Source organism: Anarrhichthys ocellatus, unplaced genomic scaffold (assembly GCF_004355925.1).
Source record: "Anarrhichthys ocellatus isolate YVR2014 unplaced genomic scaffold, GSC_Weel_1.0 scaffold17, whole genome shotgun sequence".
In the NCBI taxonomy this organism is placed as follows: Eukaryota; Metazoa; Chordata; class Actinopteri; order Perciformes; family Anarhichadidae; genus Anarrhichthys; species Anarrhichthys ocellatus.
Genome location: NW_022280047.1, coordinates 3,876,249 through 3,895,107, shown reverse-complemented (window position 1 = coordinate 3,895,107; position 18,859 = coordinate 3,876,249). Strand labels below are relative to the sequence as shown.

Genomic DNA, 18,859 nt, shown 5'->3' with positions numbered 1-18,859 from the left:
GTGTGTGTGTGTGTGTGTGTGTGTGTGTGTGTGTGTGTGTGTGTGTGAACTGATATGCATGTTGTGAATTAATGTGTAATTGATGTGGAGTGAAAAGGGAGGATGGTGCCTGGCTGGACTGGTTGAATCTCATAATGACTTTGAGTTGAACACAATGAAAGAATGCAAGACTCACAGTCATCCATCTGTTTTCAGTGAGAAGTAGAGAGAACTTGGACTTCATTTAAAAGGAGAAATAATGTCACGAAGAGTAATACAATGTCAGCCTCACTCTTGAATCAACAAAGTCAACGAATCAGTTGTTTAATGACATTTAATGCTTCTTAAGTGTTCTTTTAACATTTTATTCTTCAATGAATAGCCTTGAATGACATTGGAATCTGTATATTTGCATAAAAGTCATGAAAGACTATATTATGCACTATACTGTATGCTAACAACATAATTTTGCCCACTCCTAGAACTTCTACAGTCAGTGTTTTGGAGAAGACTCATTTTTGATGATCAAGGACTCGACACCAGTGGACAGAAAACAACTCAACCCCAGCAAGGTAGGTGACCCCACTAATGACTACTGCTACATGTCTGATCCAGCTGGTGGAGTTTAATCTTTGCATTGTCATATACTAATGTTATGTTACTAATAACATTTAATAAATATATATATATATTTATATATATAAATATATATATATGATGTATAGTTGTGAAGTTGGAGCTTACTACACTCAAAAAAGTATGCAAGCCTAAAGTAGACATCATATATGTATGGGAACAACTTATAATGTATATTATTTATAAATCATGAGAGGAGCGAATTTGTGCTTAAAAATAAATACTTTCGATAAATCATAACTTTGTTTTGTGCACGAGTTGTTGAAAACATGCACAGTAAAACAAGCACAATGTAGGCTAGCCTTTCATCTTAGATTCAATGTTATAAGTCAGCTACAATTCTTAGAACAATACGAACATTCAGGCTGCCTCATGTGGCTTAAAAGTGTACTGTAGATATAAATATGAAATAAAAGACCATGAGAGAGACTGGCCCCGACCCGGTCTCTGGGAATGACTGAAATAGAACATGCAAATTTAGATTTGCAGAAACGTAAAAAACTGCGAGGTGTATTTCCCTTTTTGTCTGTCAGTAAACAGTAAACCACCTCTCCTCTCCAGGCATATATCCAGATCACTTATGTGGAACCCTTCTTTGATGACTATGAGATGAAAGACCGGCTGACAAACTTTGAGAAGAACTTCAACCTGCGGCGCTTCATGTACACCACGCCCTTCACAAAGAGCGGGCGGCCACGCGGGGAACTCTACGAGCAGTACAAGAGGAAAACCATCCTCACCACCATGCATGCCTTCCCCTACATCAAGACTCGCATCAACGTCATCCAGAAAGAGGAGGTAACGTAATGTGGTGTAAAGCATCTAACAACTTTTTTTTTTTAGTACTGTTTCTCCACATTTTGATGATTGCAGCAATTAATTTGTACAATATTACCTCTCTCTTGCTTCCAGTTTGACCTGACCCCTATTGAGGTGGCCATAGAGGACATGCAGAAGAAGACTAGAGAGCTAGCAGTTGCCACACATAGAGAACAGCCCGATGCTAAGATGTTACAGATGCTGCTTCAAGGCTCTGTGGGAGCCACTGTTAACCAGGTACGAGCAATTCTATTTTACAGCGCCTGCTCCTATTATAGCTGAAATGATCACTTACCTCATGCTTAACCCACTGATGGCTGTTCTCCCAAAATGATGGCTCTTTGTATCACACATAGCCCCTTTGTCCCCTGAGTGTTCCTTCTTAATGTGCACGGGGGGGACCTGAATAATCGAACTCTATTTATCTTATCACATTTACAGTTTCCATTATATTCACAGAGTGCAGGTGGGAGACATGAGCGATCACACATCAAAGCCTTCACCCCGTCCACAACTCTAATCCGTCCTTTGCTTTTCGCCTGATTTAGTTAAAACGTCAATTCATGGCCCTTCTTTCCTTTCATGTCCCGGCTGCACAGCATGCCGAACCGGAGGTCTCTTTGATCTGATAGCTTCCAGGTCCTGCCAGCCTGGTGAATGTTGGAGTAATGATGAAGCTAGCTACAGCGTCTCCGCTCCCTCCCCCCTATATGCTTAATCTTCCAGCGTCTAATCTGACAGGTCCCTCGCTCCGACCCGATGGTTGTATACATAACGCTAATGCTCAGCAGCTCCGTAAACATATAACTCTTGACTGTAATCAGCACAGGAGGCTGGCTTTCTGTGTGTGGGTCTGCAGCTCAGACCAAGGACTGAGGCCCAACGCGCTTATGATGCTAATCAGAGCTGTTTAACTGTGCCTGTCGTGATGCAGGCACTCTGCGAGCGTGCTGTGGTTTTATGATGAATATAAGTTAGGATAACAAGATCTCATACTGGGCAAATGGGAGCCAAATGGTGGGTGTATGCGGTGTTAGCGTTGACATTAGCCATGCAGGAGGCTAATCGTGGCTCCTTCTCTGATCTGATATCTTCCTCATGTTCTAGTTCAGCATCTCGGGCTTGCATTAGACATTCAGTTAGGAAGTCGTTTCCCCCCGCCTGAACGAGGGGCATTCGGATCCCTCCTTTGTTCATACACTCTCGAACGCTTCCCCTCTTACCTCCTCTCTTTCCTTCCTCCTCTCTGTTTTTGCTTTCTGTTTCTTTGCCTCTCTAACTCTGTCCCTTTGTTTTTGTGTCCCCCCCCCACCTGTTTTAGGGCCCATTGGAGGTGGCCCAGGTCTTCCTGAATGAGATCCCAGCGGACCCGAAGCTCTTCCGTCACCACAATAAACTCCGCCTGTGTTTCAAAGAGTTTATAATGAGGTAAGATACGATCAAAGAAACACCACCTAGTGACTCCATGCAGCAACAAAGTCATGCAAAAATGAGGAACAAAACAAAAAACCTAAAGGAGTTCCCCAACTATTTTACTTAAATTTGCATTTCTGCTTCCCTCTATTGTTACCAGTGGCTGGCGCTGGCTCAGTAGGTGTAGAACAATACTTCAAAGAGATTGTTGAAAAATTAGTATATTTGTGAGACTTCACTTGAAGGAGTGAAAGTCTTCTCCAGGATGCTCTATATACAGTGGGTACAGAAAGTATTCAGACCCCTTTAAATTTTTCACTCTTTGTTTCATTGCAGCCATTTGCTAAAATCAAAAAAGTTCATTTTATTTCTCATTAATGTACACTCAGCACCCCATCTTGACAGAAAAAAACAGAAATGTAGAAATTTTTGCAAATTTATTAAAAAAGAAAAACTGAAATATCACATGGTCATAAGTATTCAGGCCCTTTGCTGTGACACTCATATTTAACTCACATGCTGTCCATTTCTTCTGATCCTCCTTGAGATGGTTCTACTCCTTCATTGGAGTCCAGCTGTGTTTAATTAAACTGATTGGACTTGATTAGGAAAGGCACACACCTGTCTATATAAGACCTTACAGCTCACAGTGCATGTCAGAGCAAATGAGAATCATGAGGTTGAAGGAACTGCCCAAGGAGCTCAGAGACAGAATTGTGGCAAGGCACAGATCTGGCCAAGCTTACAAAAGAATTTCTGCAGCACTCAAGGTTCCTAAGAGCACAGTGGCCTCCATAATCCTTAAATGGAAGAAGTTTGGGACGACCAGAACTCTTCCTAGACCTGGCCATCCAGCCAAACTGAGCAATCGTGGAAGAAGAGCCTTGGTGAGAGAGGTAAAGAAGAACCCAAAGATCACTGTGGCTGAGCTCCAGAGATGCAGTAGGGAGATGGGAGAAAGTTCCACAAAGTCAACTATCACTGCAGCCCTCCACCAGTCGGGGCTTTATGGCAGAGTGGCCCGACGGAAGCCTCTCCTCAGTGCAAGACATATGAAAGCCCGCATAGAGTTTGCCAAAAAACACATGAAGGACTCCCAGACTATGAGAAATAAGATTCTCTGGTCTGATGAGACCAAGATTGAACTTTTTGGCGTTAATTCTAAGCGGTATGTGTGGAGAAAACCAGGCACTGCTCATCACCTGCCCAATACAATCCCAACAGTGAAACATGGTGGTGGCAGCATCATGCTATGGGGGTGTTTTTCAGCTGCAGGGACAGGACGACTGGTTGCAATTGAAGGAAAGATGAATGCGGCCAAGTACAGAGATATCCTGGAAGAAAACCTCTTCCAGAGTGCTCTGGACCTCAGACTGGGCCGAAGGTTCACCTTCCAACAAGACAACGACCCTAAGCACACAGCTAAAATAACAAAGGAGTGGCTTCGGAACAACTCTGTGACCATTCTTGACTGGCCCAGCCAGAGCCCTGACCTAAACCCAATTGAGCATCTCTGGAGAGACCTGAAAATGGCTGTCCACCAACGTTCACCATCCAACCTGACGGAACTGGAGAGGATCTGCAAGGAAGAATGGCAGAGGATCCCCAAATCCAGGTGTGAAAAACTTGTTGCATCATTCCCAAGAAGACTCATGGCTGTACTAGCTCAAAAGGGTGCTTCTACTCAATACTGAGCAAAGGGTCTGAATACTTATGACCATGTGATATTTCAGTTTTTCTTTTTTAATAAATTTGCAAAAATTTCTACATTTCTGTTTTTTTCTGTCAAGATGGGGTGCTGAGTGTACATTATTGAGAAATAAAATGAACTTTTTTGATTTTAGCAAATGGCTGCAATGAAACAATGAGTGAAAAATTTAAAGGGGTCTGAATACTTTCCGTACCCACTGTATATAAACATCATCACTGGTGTCAGTGTCGGATGATAAAAGAGCATCGAAGACGTCTGTGACTGATGGAGACTGATTATCCTGCAGTTTAAGCAAAGCGTCAGTCAAGATGCAGAGATGGAAACGATAATCTGCACTAAAGTGCACACCAGATGCTCGTTAAAGAAACCAAACATGTACAGTAAGAGGGCTGTGAAATAACATCACCCATCGTCACAGAGTACATTTTTTCATTTCCCAAATGATATGGAAGATATTTTTCCTCATAATCACTTCTTCTTGAATTGCAGAAGTTTATTGTTCCCAAGAGTTTCATTATATTTAGAATATTCAGAACATAATTTAAAACCAGCCTAACCCACAGCAGTGTGTCTTGAGAATATGCTGATTTTGTGCAGGAGACGTGTGTCTTTTGTGCCGACGTCTGTGTTTGTATGCGTGTGCTTTCATCTCGCGGGCATTTGCAGTTTGCCTCCAAAAGGTGCTTTTCATTTTCTTCCCCTCATGTCACATTCCAGCTGCCTTGATTGCTACAAGCAGGTTGGCAAATATTTACTCTAATTTCATAAAGATTTTTTCCCCCCCCCATCCTAAATCCAGCCAAGCTGGGTCTCGACCCTTTTGTCTGCCAATCTTCTTGACAGTGGCGTTCGAATAAAATCCATTCAAGAAAACACGATTTTAAGAAGTTGGTCATCTTATTTCCCCATTGAATTAAATATCTACAGTCATAAAGACATCAAACATGTCATCTTCTGTGCAACTCTTTACTGTTAACAGATGCACTGTAACGTTCTGGGTAGGTTTGCATTATGTAGCTGCAGCAACATAGATATGAATCACAAATGTATGCAACATCTCCTGATCTCCTCATTCAGTGTTCAATCATTCATTTCACTGTTTAAATTTAGTTAAACTATGAAACAATCTTATATTGTTGTGAATTATGTACCATGTACAGAACACATCTGTACATGGTACATCAGGAGAATTCGTTTTAAAACATTGAAACCAAGCAATCAGATAGAAAGTTATATATCCGTAGTTTTTATGGCTTTCTCTTGTGTCCTTAATGCTCATTGCCCAGCGTATTTACTGTATACTGTTACAGGACATTGCCGTTTCCATATTACCCTCTTTAAAAGCCAAGAGATAAACTCAGACATGTGTTTTTAATCATCTCAGTCTCTCTTATTTCCTGCTCACTGCTCTGTATGTTGGCCATTACACATGTCATGATAGAGGACCGCGGGGAGACCCCATTCCTGCCCTCAGCTCTTAGTTCAGCTCAGTTCTTATAGTGCTTGCATTACCAAAAGACATAAGGGAGAATTGCATTTTATTTGTTAGTCATTTGTGATTTGGGGATTTACCTCCGCTGTCCCCTTTTTAACTGTGTTCTGAAACAGCCTTGCGGGTAATTTACAGTTAAACCCACATTCTAGCTGAGGTACTTGGAAAGATCCAATATAGGAATTCCTTACGGCCAAGTACTTTGTTAACTCGCATGTAGAGCTCTCGCATGCAAAAGGACTCCAATTTATGTCAAGTAGTTACAGGACGCTGTCGGTAGGAAACAGTGCAGTGCATTTCTGAAGGCTTGAGGACAGGGAGGGGATTACCGCAAGGTTGTTTTGCATAGAATCGTTGTCAAAGCTGTTTTTAAGTTATTGCATTTCGAAGGTCAAGGACTACATTTAACTCAGTTTTTTTTTTTTCATCTCAGACAGTCATTTAATAACACAGAGTTTAAAACTGACTCCACGCTGCTCTCTGTCCTGTAGGTGTGGTGAGGCAGTTGAGAAGAATAAGCACCTGATCACATTTGACCAGAAAGAGTACCAGCAGGAGCTGAAGAAGAACTACAACCGGCTGAGAGAGAACCTGAGGCCTATGCTGGAGAGGAAGATACCCGAGCTCTATAAACCCATCATCAGGCCTCGGCTGGAGAACAGGTAAACACAACCCAGCAGGTCAAACAGACGAGACTGTTTTGACAAGAGACAGCGATGGGAAAGGAAAAACAAACCCATATCATTTATCTTTTTCATCACTGTGTGTGATTGCTGAACCCAAAGACAAGTGAGAACAAATGGAACTGAGCAGAGATCCATTCACAGCGACCGGGTCGCCTCTACAAGTATTGATGGCTGAACCGGAGCCACAGTACACAGATTGAGTGCTGAACCGAGGCCACGGCCACAGTGTACCCTTGAATTAGAAAGGACTGATTGCTCACTAAGTGCTTTTATGATCGACCGTGGTAATCTTGATAAATCTTGCAGTGTGTTGCCATGCTGAGGGATGAGCATGTGCTTCTAAGGGGTACTTATCCCCCAAATTTAGATTTTTCCATCAATTACTCAGGAATGTGAAGAGAGCTTCCAAAATCAGTTGCTTCAGTATTCTTGATCACATAACTGTGGATGAGGAGTGATATTAACACCAACTAATTTATATGAAAATGTTAATAAAATAAAAAATATATATCCCCGTTGATATTGGATTTTTTAGTTTATTGCCAATATTGAGTATTTAGAGTTAAATGGATCTGATATTTATACACATGGCTGTATAGTATATCAACTCATATTGCTACACACACACAGAGAGTACCGGCCAATATAATGGCCCGCATTGATACAAAAATTCCTATTTTTGTGCCGTGCTCATGGAAACATTTACCGTACATCTCTACTGCTACACCTACCTGCCCTGACCTTTCGTCCTCTTCCTCATCCTCCTCATCATCTTGAGTTTTCCACGTCTTCCCTCATGTACTTGTCCTCTCTGTCTCACAGGGATTCCTTCAAACGTCTAAGTTTCCGCAGAGCTCAGGAGGAAAACTCCTGAGATGCCACGACTCATCTGAGAGAGAGCGAGAGAGAGCGCTACAGAGAGGAAGTGGAGGCCGTCACACAACTGAGAGAGGAGACAAGATGAAACGAGGAAAGGAACTGCTGGTGACACCCTTTTGCAATCCTCTGCGCTGGAGACGCACATTGTGTCCACAATGGAGGACTCGGTTTCTCAACAGTCCAGCAGTGCTTATTAATGTCTGCTGCACGTCCACTTTTATGATTTCACTGTTTGTTACAGGAGGCAAAAGGTGAGTGAGCACATACAAATATGGAGGTGGGAATCTCAAGCAAAGTGTAGCTGTTTGAGCATTTCACTGTAAAATCTTCAGATGCTTTGACTCTGTTGATTTCTTTTTTTCTTTTTTTTTTCTTTTTTCTTTTTTTTTTTTTTTTTTAAGATAACTGCAAGTCCTAATAATGCTGCAAACATTTCCTCTGGGTTGATACAGAGGCAGACTAGAGTTCCTCTCTGAGGCCCTTGCTGGCCCAGGGCCTGTGTGTGTGTGTGTGTGTGTGTGTGTGTGTGTGTGTGTGTGTGTGTGTGTGTGTGTGTGCGCGCCAATAATGCTTGTGTCCTGTGTGTATGTGTGTAAATGGATGTGTGTTTATTTAGATCATGTTTGGAGTCGATGATTTTGGTGCCATACTGAAGTCACTTTGTACTCGGTGATGATAAATGATTCTGTTTTGTGCTAAAAGGTATCTGAAATTCCACTGGGCGTCTATGCATGAAATGTGCCAGTTAGAGCAGCAAGAGTATTGATGGACTTGTGCACTGGAAAAATGGACACAATTTCCTGCGTTAGCTCTTAAGGCCATTCTTTTCTTAATGCTGTTGAACACACAGTACCTGACCATGTAGCTAATGGAAGAGTTTAACTTATTGATGTAATTACACAGGAGATAGATAGACTTACTGTATCGGAGGCTCTAAATCACACAAGGCTTATTTCTAAATACTCATTTTGTACATAGTAGTAATACATCAGATAGTTACAAAGATGTTTACAAAGGTATGGAAAAACTATTTTGCATTTTATGTAAATGTATTTTTTAGATAAATAATAGCAATAATGATATGAATTGGAAATGTTATTCAGCAGGCAGGATTCAGAGTGTACTGTAACGATCTCAATGTATGTTCCAGTAGTTTCAGTACCTGTAAATAGTCCACTTCCTACGATACAGAGTGCCAAATTGAATTCCTCTTTACTTACCGAAGAACAGAGATACTAGAAATGCAACATTTTTGAAAAGTCACTCCACACAGCTGAGCTTTGCAGTGCGCATTATGTTTACTCATTCCAGAGGAGAAATGTACTTCTGCTTTGCAGTATTGAATAGTGGCAACCTGATTTCCTTTGACATCCATGAACAGCTGATTCAGTAATGTAAATGTACTTACCATTTCAAAAGTGTGTATATACTTTTACATACATTAATACTCATTTGAATATTTTTCGCTCTGTCGGTACATCTGTTATTTATGAGCTGTTGAATGTTTTTAAATGGCTAAATAAGTGTATTAAATATTAACTCAAATGTATACCTATTTTTGAAACATGCAGTACATTGCTGAAAGTTGGTGTTATAAAATACATTGGTGGCATTCAATCTCTGGAGATTGCATCTGTTTCTTTATCAGTTATTTGTATGTTTATACCTGTTTTAATAAATGTGGAATTATTACTTGTCATGCATTCTGTGCTATTGAAGAATTCAAATAAAACTTAATATATGCACATTTGTCATTAAGTTGACTAAGTGACTCTTCAAAAACGAGTTCTTTCAAGTAATGGCCTTTAAAAAAATGTTATCAATATTACAGAGCTATATCACTTGCTTGCTGGCAATTGATAAACTGACGCAACATTCGCAGAATAAATTTCCAAGTTATCAATATTATTTTAATTCAACTATATCCATTTTACTGGTGATTTTTTTTTAGTAGGCTACTGTACTAATTACTGAGTTTAAAAGGCGGGAAGAACTCGAGGGGATGAAATACAAAAACTACAAGCTTCGGCTGTCGCGTCGATGCGACGTCATCACTGCGCGACGTCTACAGGACAGGACACAGGTTTGTCGTAGATTTCGTTAACATCAACAAGCGAGTGCTTATGAGTCCTCAGCGTTATATCGACAGTTGTTTTGAGACGCATTGCTTAAACCACCGTGAGCTACGGTGGAGCTGGTGATTATTGGCGGCACCGCTGCTGTAGTCGTGAACCTTGAGTTGTGAATGACGGAGAGCAGACTTGTGATGCCAAGTTAGTTCGAACTCTCTCGAGCCGTACCGTCAGTCGGCTTCACTCCACCGAAAAGTTTAAAAACTTTAATTCATGACGACTCATCTATTGTGAGTCACAACGTGTTTCTGTGCTGTCAGCTCCTCTCAAACAGACTTAAATAGTTGTATACGGACTTCAACATGTCTGTGTATAACGTTACACGTGTCAATCATCACAGAACTTTTGCTCTGCAGCCTGTAAATTAAAAACAAAGATGAAGGCTAGCCCTTGATGAGGGGAACAGTAACGTTTCGTTGTATCTGGTTTGACTTTAATGTGCATGAAAGGTAATTCTCATCTGTTTTGCCTGCAAGGACACTTGCCACAGTTATCTTTTTCACAAAGTTAAAAGCCTGTTTCTATTCAATATCCATCTTTACTCCACTTAGCTCATAGCGACCCATTTAAACACTCTTGGAGTCACTTCTTGTCATTCCATTCTATAGTAACAGTATTCACATATGCAGTGAACATACTCACCGGTCTACAAGTGAGGTGTTACTATATAATCACAATAAAACAGACAGGTCATATAAGTCATTTTAGCCAACCTCTTACAGTAATGACAGATGGTATTACTTTTGTTGGCTTCGTCTCGTAGCTGTAGATATTATCCTCTTGTTTTTTATGTACTCGTAATTTTATGAGTTTACTCCTGCACTGAATAACCTCTGAGGATTTCCTGCTGTAAATGGTAATTGCAACTCTGTCTTGCCAAGCCTGCTTCATGCCTCAAGCAGCCTAAATGGAAGGATTGTGACTGTAAAAATTTTGATGTACAGCAGGAGAGCTTTAATATAGGTTTAGCTCTTCCTGGTGCCGGGGCTACGGTGTCCTGCTAGTAAAGTAACTTACTTATACGTCCGCTTCATTAACACGGATCAAAATGCGATCATGAAACGGTTTTCCTGTCTGGAAACATTTGTGGAATGTGTGAACAGATTGAGTTTGGCATTCAAGTTTGAGTTGAGCATACAGACCCTGACAGTTTTGGCTTCATCGCAGTACACTGGCAGAACATTCACAAGCTAAAGTAAGCACCTCCGCCCACAGGAAGCTATAGAATGTCAACTAAAAGTGTTGACCGTAACTTACACAAACACACACTTTTTCCCGTTACCCTATGAAGGATAAACGGTTTGTAATGTGGAAACGAAAAACATAATTAAAATAAAGCTTTATTTTTGGTCTTTCCTCTTAGGTTGAACCATCCTCTGCTCAACTTTGACGCCATTTGTGTGACATGGAGCCAGACGAGGACCTAGACCCCCACACGGATGACCTTCCACTCCGAGCCAATACTAACCACATACTTGTCAGACACTACGTGCTGGACCTGACTGTTCATTTCGACAGGAAGGTCATCAGTGGTAGTGTCGTTCTGTTCCTGGAGCCCTGCTCTGGATCGGGGACTACGGCTGAGGAGGATGCTGGAGCTGGGACCAAAGAGGCCGGAGTGAGTCAGGGTGCGTTTGTGTGTAGATTTCGCGGTGTGGATGAGGCGGAGGATGGTACAAAAGGACTTGGAGAGAGTCCGACAAGGAAGGAGAAGAAGTTTGGCGCTAGAGAAAGAGATGCACCTGAATCTCAGGCTCTGCCTGGCAGTGGTTCGCCACAGACTGCAGCTGAAACCGAAAACATTCAGTCTTCACATTCGTGGGAAACCACCAGTGACGGTGATTTCACCTTATCGCTGGACTGCTGTGACCTCGACGTGACGAAGGTGGAAGAGGTGGACGTCACCCCCGTGTCAGCCACGTCTGGCCTCCAGCCAGAGGTTGCATCCGAGTGGTCAGGTGTCAGTTCAGTGAACCCTCAAGCCGCCTTTATTCAGAACCTTATCTCCATGCCCTCTAGCCGATGGAGGCAGAAGCTGCAGCTCTACTTGCTGTGTAGCCGTGCCCTCGGCGCTCAGGACGGCGGCTCGCTGCATTTTCGTAGAGACCGATGGAGTTTGCAGGTGAGGAAGAAGGGGGTCCCGTCACCTCAGGAGTTCCCCCGTGCTCTCAGGATCTGCTATGAGACGAGGCCAGCGGGAGGCTCTGTGAGGTGGACCAAAGACCAGGACAACAGGTGTGTCTCGAGATGCAAATCATTGAAGCCATTAGACTCCCTCTTAAATGCTTTAAAACTGGTGGCACATCTGCTCTGATGTCAGAGTAATATTGTGAGCTTGACATGTTAGAATAGATTAGAGACACGCTTCAGGCTGTTATATTCTGTGAGTGTGTGTGTGTGTTGGTGGATCCTATGAGAATTGTAAGAGGGTTGTTTATAGTTTACCTTTGTTTACCCTTCCAGGGTGTGTGTTTACACTGCCGGTTCTCCCATCAACAACAGAGCACTCTTCCCCTGCCAGGAGCCGCCTGTTGCCATGTCAACGTGGCAGGCAACAGTACGGGCCCCCAGTGAGTGTGTGGTTCTGACGAGCGGGGAGGAGCCCACTGTACCTATTGAGGACGGGGACACATGTAAGATGTTATTTGGCAAACATTTTGTGATCGCCAGGAGGAGTCAAGTCGATTTTATGAATGTAGGCTAAAGTCCCAAATGTGCTTCATTCTGAACAGCATGACACACTCTCTGTGTCTAGACCTTTGATCTGTTACCTGACAATTTGTTCAATAATAAAAGTACACTTTACTGAAATATTTCGTTTTTCTGGCTTATTTTGTTAAATGAAAAAGGGGAAAATATGTCATTTTGTTGTTATTAAAATCTCAATTTAAGTATTGCATTGGCACCGATTAAGAAACATTTCAAAGAAGACTTGTTTTATTTTGAAACGTGTCTACTCTAGTCATGGTCCAGACCTCTGAAACTCCTCAGACATAATTCAAATAGGTATGCTGTGTTGTGCTCATTAGCATCTATTGCAACCAAACAAAAATCTGAGTAAGAATGATGTGTCAACTTCCTGTGTCCGAGTTAGAAAAATAACACTAAAGACTCGCTATAAAGATGGATGCAGGTGTGGATGAGATTACTACAGCTGTACAGGTTGTTGACAACTGATTTACAGAATTAAAAAAAATCCTAAATTGACACATTTCTGTGATTGACATGGAAAACGTTAACTGCGTCTATCGACCAGTACTTCGATCTGTGTCATCTTAAAACTTGTCATGAGGGATATGGATTGCTTAGGTTGAAATAACAAGATGTAAGAATAATAATATCGTGATGATATTAGTGAAGTGAAACAAAATGGCATTTCAATCCAAATGTTTCCTTCCTCTCCATTTCCCCACCTTTTGACATTTCCATCCCGTCTCTCTTATCCTCCTTCTCCTCTCCGCAGGCTCCTTAATCTGGCATTGCTACGTCACCATGCCCATGCCCGCCTCCACCTTCACCTTGGCAGTGGGCCACTGGCGCCAAGTCACAGCGGAAAATCCCCCAGCGTTGGAACGGGGTGCGAGGGACGAGACGGATTGTGACGAGGCGGCTAAACTCTGTGCCGGACCTGGGGAATGGGCCCCGGCTGACCTAATGTCTGGACTTGGGAGCTCCATCAGTGAAGTAGTAAAGGGCCCTCTACTCAAGACTGGCAGGTATTTTATTATTTGTTCTTTATGTGTTCTTTTCTTCCTGTAAGACCTCCTCCTCTCCAGACTGTTATTAACCCAAGTCTGGCCCTTCAACATTCCACGGTGAAACTTTCCTTTCGCCGTACCAAAAAACGGTGCAGGTGGAGTAAGGGTGATGGATTGGTTGCAGGACTCAATCAGCTTTTTTATGACAAGTACATTAAAGCTTGTACTATAGTACTTTGGGTTCAGTGCCCAGCAGACATTATCTTTGGAGACCGAAAGAGGTAAAGCTCACATCAATTGTATGGAGGTAGAGGATATAGAGTGCAGGCTGGCTTGCTGTGGGTAGGGTTGGGCTGGGGTGTCCCTCTCCACTGGCCAGCAGGTTGGCGGGTCTGCCAGTGGTTTCCAGTAATCCCCCCCCCTCCCCTCCCGGTTTTCCTCCAGCAGCAGCCCAGCTGTAGCCTGCTGAAGGCCCCAGGAATCTCCCGCTACAAGGAAGGCCTTTATTTCCAGTGAATGGCTGGAAGGAAACTTGGATGTCGCTCGAAACCTTTGGAACGGTTCTGGTGCTGAGGACGGATTGGATTTAGAGTGGGATTGCATGTTGGCTAGATATTTTTTGGCATCACTTGTGGTTTGCCTTTGTGACGTATGTAGTCCATAGTTCCACTGCTTTCATTTCCATGCTTCTAGCACAGATTGTGCCATATTTGGTTCACCAACTTGAGAACTGTCTACTATTTTAATAAGAAAATGCATTAAATTGTCGTTATTAACCTTGGATTCAACTTTTTACCCCTATTTTAATGTGCCACAGCGGAGACCAGACCGCCCGCTCACACTCTGCATTGCGTTGCTCTTCGCTTGAGGACGAGGGGCCCTTCTCTGTAACTGATTATTCGGGCATGGCGGATGACGGCATCTCTTGTTCCCATGGCGACTACCCTTGCCGATTTACCGAGCAGTCGGCTCGGTCCCAGCGGGTGATTCCCCACCGTGTGTTTGGACCCGTCGGCTTGTTGCAGAAAGCCCAGGTGGAGTTTTGACAAAGAGCCACTGAGGCTAATTATACCTGATATGATTAAAAGAGACAGCTAGCATCAGTTAATGTTGGTGTCATTATGCCAGCGGTTTTCAAACTGCCATCTCTTGGCAGACTGGTAAAAATATGAGACTGTAATCTCATGAGGGCCACTTAAAACATTCCTCACACTCTAAATGAGCATTTCTAGCTAGAATAACTTTAATGTTAAAAGGATTTTGCACGTTCAGTCAGTTCTGAGCTGATGATTCTTGTTAGATGAGTGACAAAAAATGCAGAACAAACTAGGTGCACTTGCCTTTGACTTGATACTAGATCTCCTCTGACCTGGAGCACATAGGACCATCATTGACATACACAATACATACATGTAAGAGCACATGCATGTACCCACAAACTGTTGTATATCCTACCCACCTGTATCAACATACACACATCTGCTTCAGGCAAAAAACTTGCAATTGTATAGTTGTCGGTTGTTTTGAGGAACTTGTTGCCTTCCTCTTGCAGATGGGAGTCCTGAAGCTTCTGCCTCGATGCTTGGCTGCAGCCCACACCGTTCTGGGTGTCCACCCCTTTCCCCGCCTTGATGTTCTCATCGTTCCAGCAGGGTTCTCCAGTCTGGGCATGGCCAGGTAATGACGCCTGGGTCTTTTGGCAGAATGATGTAATGTGTGAACGATGCAAAATGCTGGAAAGAGCAAAGGGTAAGGAAGTGAAGAAGACTGAGAAAAGTAGTTGAATAAAGAATTAGGGGAAAATAATTCAAATTCAGAAAGTAAGAAACTGCAGCAGAAAGCAACCTGTGAACACAACAGTGGAATGATGTAATTTTTAAGTTGATATGGCAAATAATTGCTTTTTTACACATCCAGCCGATTCAAAGCAACATTCAAATTAATTTGGGGTCAAGTGTTTATAGCCACCCTTACTGTAATTCCAATATTCACTCTCCTTTTAGCTCTGTTTTGGTCTCCACCAACTCCAGAGGGAAATCTCTGGCTCATAACTGCTAAATGCTCCAGTGTGTTCACCAGCTAGTTGCTAAGTCAGTCTGTTTTCTGATTGGTGCTTGGGAGTTTGTTGACAGTGGGTTCTGACAGTTTTGTTTTACTGGGACAGCCGCTGGCTGCTTCTGGAAATGATGCGGATGAGAGCTGTGAGAGTGAACCAAAACAGGCTGTAAAACCAAAATAATTAGCTGAAAGGGGCTAAAAGGCTCCGTAGTGGTGAGTTGTAAGGGTGGTAATTATCTACAGGAGTGATACTGCAAGCAACACATTTCACACCACACATAGCCATTTAATCCTTTGTTAATAATATATATAGCAGCTTTAAAGTTCTTCAGTCGCGGAAGAGCATTTTTACTGTATTCTGCTGTCATTTACAGGCCAATGTTTGGACAATCATTTGCGAGTTGTAAGTAAACAGCACATCAAAGATTTGCCACAACAAAGTCAGCACAAAGTCAGCAGTTTGTCAAGTGAAAAGTTTCTGGGTTGCATGATTAATGACATGCTTCACATTCCAAAACCCTCTCGCTCTGCGTCGATCTTCTTCGAGGAGATCTTCCACATTGGAATTCTTCACTGAATTAAAGAGTCCAACTCCCTCCAGACTCTGTTCAGTCACTTGTCATCGCTCCTTTCATCAAAACTGCTTTCAACACTCGTCTGAGCTGCTAGCATGTCCGTGTGTTTCAGTTGGGAGTTTATGACTTATTATTTCTAACAGTAAAATACTTGAGCAGCACTAGGTTGAAGTTAGACAAAATGTAAAAACATAAAGTTGGCAGACAAAGAAATCTTCAGCCTCTACTTAAATCCTTTTTTCCCATAAAATTGTCCGTCTTCTTTTATTTTTTTCGTTTTCATTACTTTTTCTTTTCTCTTGGGGACCCTTAACCCCTTTCCCAGTTCACTACTCCTCCCTTTCCTCATCCCGTTTCCAAAACTTACCACCTCATTCTTCCTTCATCCTTTTTTTTCCATCCCAAACAGCTCTCTTCTCTAAACCCTGCTCTCATTTGTTTTCACATTTCAGCCATGAAGTTGACACTCTCAGTACAATTTTCATCACCTCCTCCAAACATAACATGGTTCTTCCTTCTTCTTTTATTAACTTCTCTCACCCCAAGATCCCAAAACCCTAACCCCAAACCCTGAGCTCTCTTGATGAGATAAACGGTTAACCTTTTGTGTAGGCACAGCTCCATTCACTCAGCGACCCGGTCAATTGTTTGCTGTATTATATCTTTCTTTGTATTTTACCAGCAGAGACTCCAGGTGCTCTGCAGGCCCTCTGCTCCCCACTAAACATGTGTATATTTACGTATGTATGTTGGTGTGCAGTTTAAACAGAGGTCCAGGGGCAGATGGGTGGGTGCAAAGCCACTGAATGACAGATTCATTGTCCTATGCACTAGAGATAATTCTGCTCTATGTACTTCTTTGTTCCCTCTTTAGCTCCCGTCCCCGTCTCCCGTATTTTTTCCCTATTCATCCTCCTTTTATTACCTTACTCTCCCCTCTTTTATTTTGTCCTTAAAATCGGTAATGTCCTGCTTCCGTCACTTCTTCTTCACCCTCCACTGTCTCCCATTTTCCTCTTTTCATCTCCTGACTTTCTGTTTCTCTTTATTTGCCTCCGTCCTCTCCAATCCGATCACTCTCCAGTTTCGCCTCTAGCGTTCTACAATAGTGATAGTTTCCCTGGAAATCAAGTTTTAGATTTCCTCTGCAATATCGTACTTTCAGCTGGCATATGGTATGCCTGTAGATATGACTGAATGCCAGCCGGTAGCCATATGAATGAAGTTAAAATTGAAGCAAAATAAAGACCATCAATGACTGGCCTTTTTTTAAAATTGTGTTGATGGCGTAAACTGATTAGGGTGGTCAGTGAACGTTGTCCCTGTGTCTGCGGTCTGCAACCACAGTCTCCCTTTCTCTCCGTCTGTCTTTTTCCTCTCCCCCGGCGGCCTCCCCGGAGAACAGTGCCCCAGACAGGATATGAGATCATACCTGAATATGTATTCTACAGCCAGGAGGAGTCTCAATCAGAGAGCTTTTGAAGGACCGAGGGCGACAAGAGGGTCGCTGTCTGGACCTAGATCTCAACTTTGCATACTTATATTGACTACTTTACCCAAAGCACAGAGTGCTCTTTGATCTACGGAAAGTCTCTCCCCACATCTTGTGAAAATCTGTCTCCCTGCCATATTTATTTTGAACGGACATCAAGTGCTAATGCTGAGGCTGTTCTGCTGTGGCTGTTGCCTGATGGATGTTTTCTTTCCCTGGTGAGGATAGCTCCCAGGCACTTATCTCTCTTGCCCTGGCTGCTTAGACTCCAGTTAGCTGCAGATGACAGAGAAGAGATTTAGGGCCTTCATTAAGCTTCAGACAGCACCTGCACTGACTCCCTATAAAACCCTGCATGGGTCTCAACCCAGAGTCAACTCACTGCATCCTCCCCTCAGTGCGGGTGGTGCGGTCCTGCATGTCTCCGCACTTAACCACGGGTTTGTGCCATGAGGAGGCGGGGAGGTCAACCGAAATGGAAGCGTAGATTGAGATGGAGATGAGAGAGAGATGAAGAGGGCAAAGGCGGGGTTCACGACAGGCCCGGCGGACCCCCAGGATGTGGGAGAGGATGTGTGAATTATTCCCAGCAACAAAAGCCATTAGCCCCTGGAAGGACTTCAGAGACTGGCGCTATTTAATCTAGAGATTGGGAGGTATGTGGGCCCCAGTGCTTGGGACCAAGCCAAGCGTAGTTTTTGTGCAGTGCCCCAGAAGAAACAGCAGGAGTTGAGGGGCTATAGGACAGGGAGCCGGGGCAAGGAGGCATGAAGCTGTTACAGTGTGATACAGAGAAGGGAGGGCAGAGGCAAAACGGGAGGGTTCCCAGTGGCATGGAGTTTTTATTCTGAGATGCAGAGAGGGAGGGCAGGAAACGGAAAGATCAAGGAGTAAAGTAAGGGCAGGTCTGCATTCAAGGGCTATGCTGTGTACACTTTGCACCTACAGGGCTTTCTTATACACTCACACGCAGGGGCCTAGGCTTACGCAAATGTAGCTTCCAGGGGGTGACGCCAGTCAGCAGTTGATAGGATTTCACATCACCAATTTAAGTTTATTTGATGTAACTATGAGGGCATCCGTCCATTATGTTTTCTCATAATCCCTATGTTCTACTTTGGCTCCAAGAGTTCTTTAGCAGTCCAAGTTATCAACAGATGCACATTAGCCTGCAACAGGCATACTGCATATGCCAAACAATATCTGCTCTTTCTTTTTGTTCGTACACTTTCATATTGTCTTTCTGTTCCTGTGACAAACCAGACTAAGAGAGTGGAATGTAGAAACAC

The 18,859-nt window shown here is 43.1% G+C and overlaps 2 protein-coding genes across 8 annotated transcripts in view; both read left to right on the top strand.

Moving 5' to 3' along the window:
- The window catches only part of dock8 (dedicator of cytokinesis 8), a 51,261-nt gene extending 41,903 nt beyond the window's left edge, over positions 1 to 9,358 (top strand). Inside the window, exons 43-48 of the mRNA XM_031856369.1 lie at positions 462 to 551; positions 1,177 to 1,413; positions 1,528 to 1,671; positions 2,756 to 2,862; positions 6,542 to 6,712; positions 7,559 to 9,358. Coding sequence (XP_031712229.1) covers positions 462 to 551; positions 1,177 to 1,413; positions 1,528 to 1,671; positions 2,756 to 2,862; positions 6,542 to 6,712; positions 7,559 to 7,610 — 801 coding nt within the window. The 3' untranslated portion in view covers positions 7,611 to 9,358. The remainder of the gene's footprint in view (positions 1 to 461; positions 552 to 1,176; positions 1,414 to 1,527; positions 1,672 to 2,755; positions 2,863 to 6,541; positions 6,713 to 7,558) is intronic.
- Positions 9,359 to 9,454: 96 nt separating this feature from the next.
- aopep (aminopeptidase O (putative)) overlaps positions 9,455 to 18,859 on the top strand; it is a 69,053-nt gene continuing 59,648 nt past the window's right edge. For 6 of the 7 annotated variants that reach the window (XR_004213073.1, XM_031856373.1, XM_031856374.1 and 3 more), the window contains exons 1-6: positions 9,455 to 10,942; positions 11,111 to 11,982; positions 12,211 to 12,380; positions 13,211 to 13,463; positions 14,263 to 14,479; positions 14,998 to 15,122. Coding sequence is in view for 6 of the 7 variants with exons in the window: in XM_031856373.1 (XP_031712233.1) it covers positions 11,153 to 11,982; positions 12,211 to 12,380; positions 13,211 to 13,463; positions 14,263 to 14,479; positions 14,998 to 15,122 (1,595 nt within the window). In the remaining variant the exon portion in view is untranslated. The remainder of the gene's footprint in view (positions 10,943 to 11,110; positions 11,983 to 12,210; positions 12,381 to 13,210; positions 13,464 to 14,262; positions 14,480 to 14,997; positions 15,123 to 18,859) is intronic. The other variant, XM_031856371.1, reaches the window with a different exon arrangement.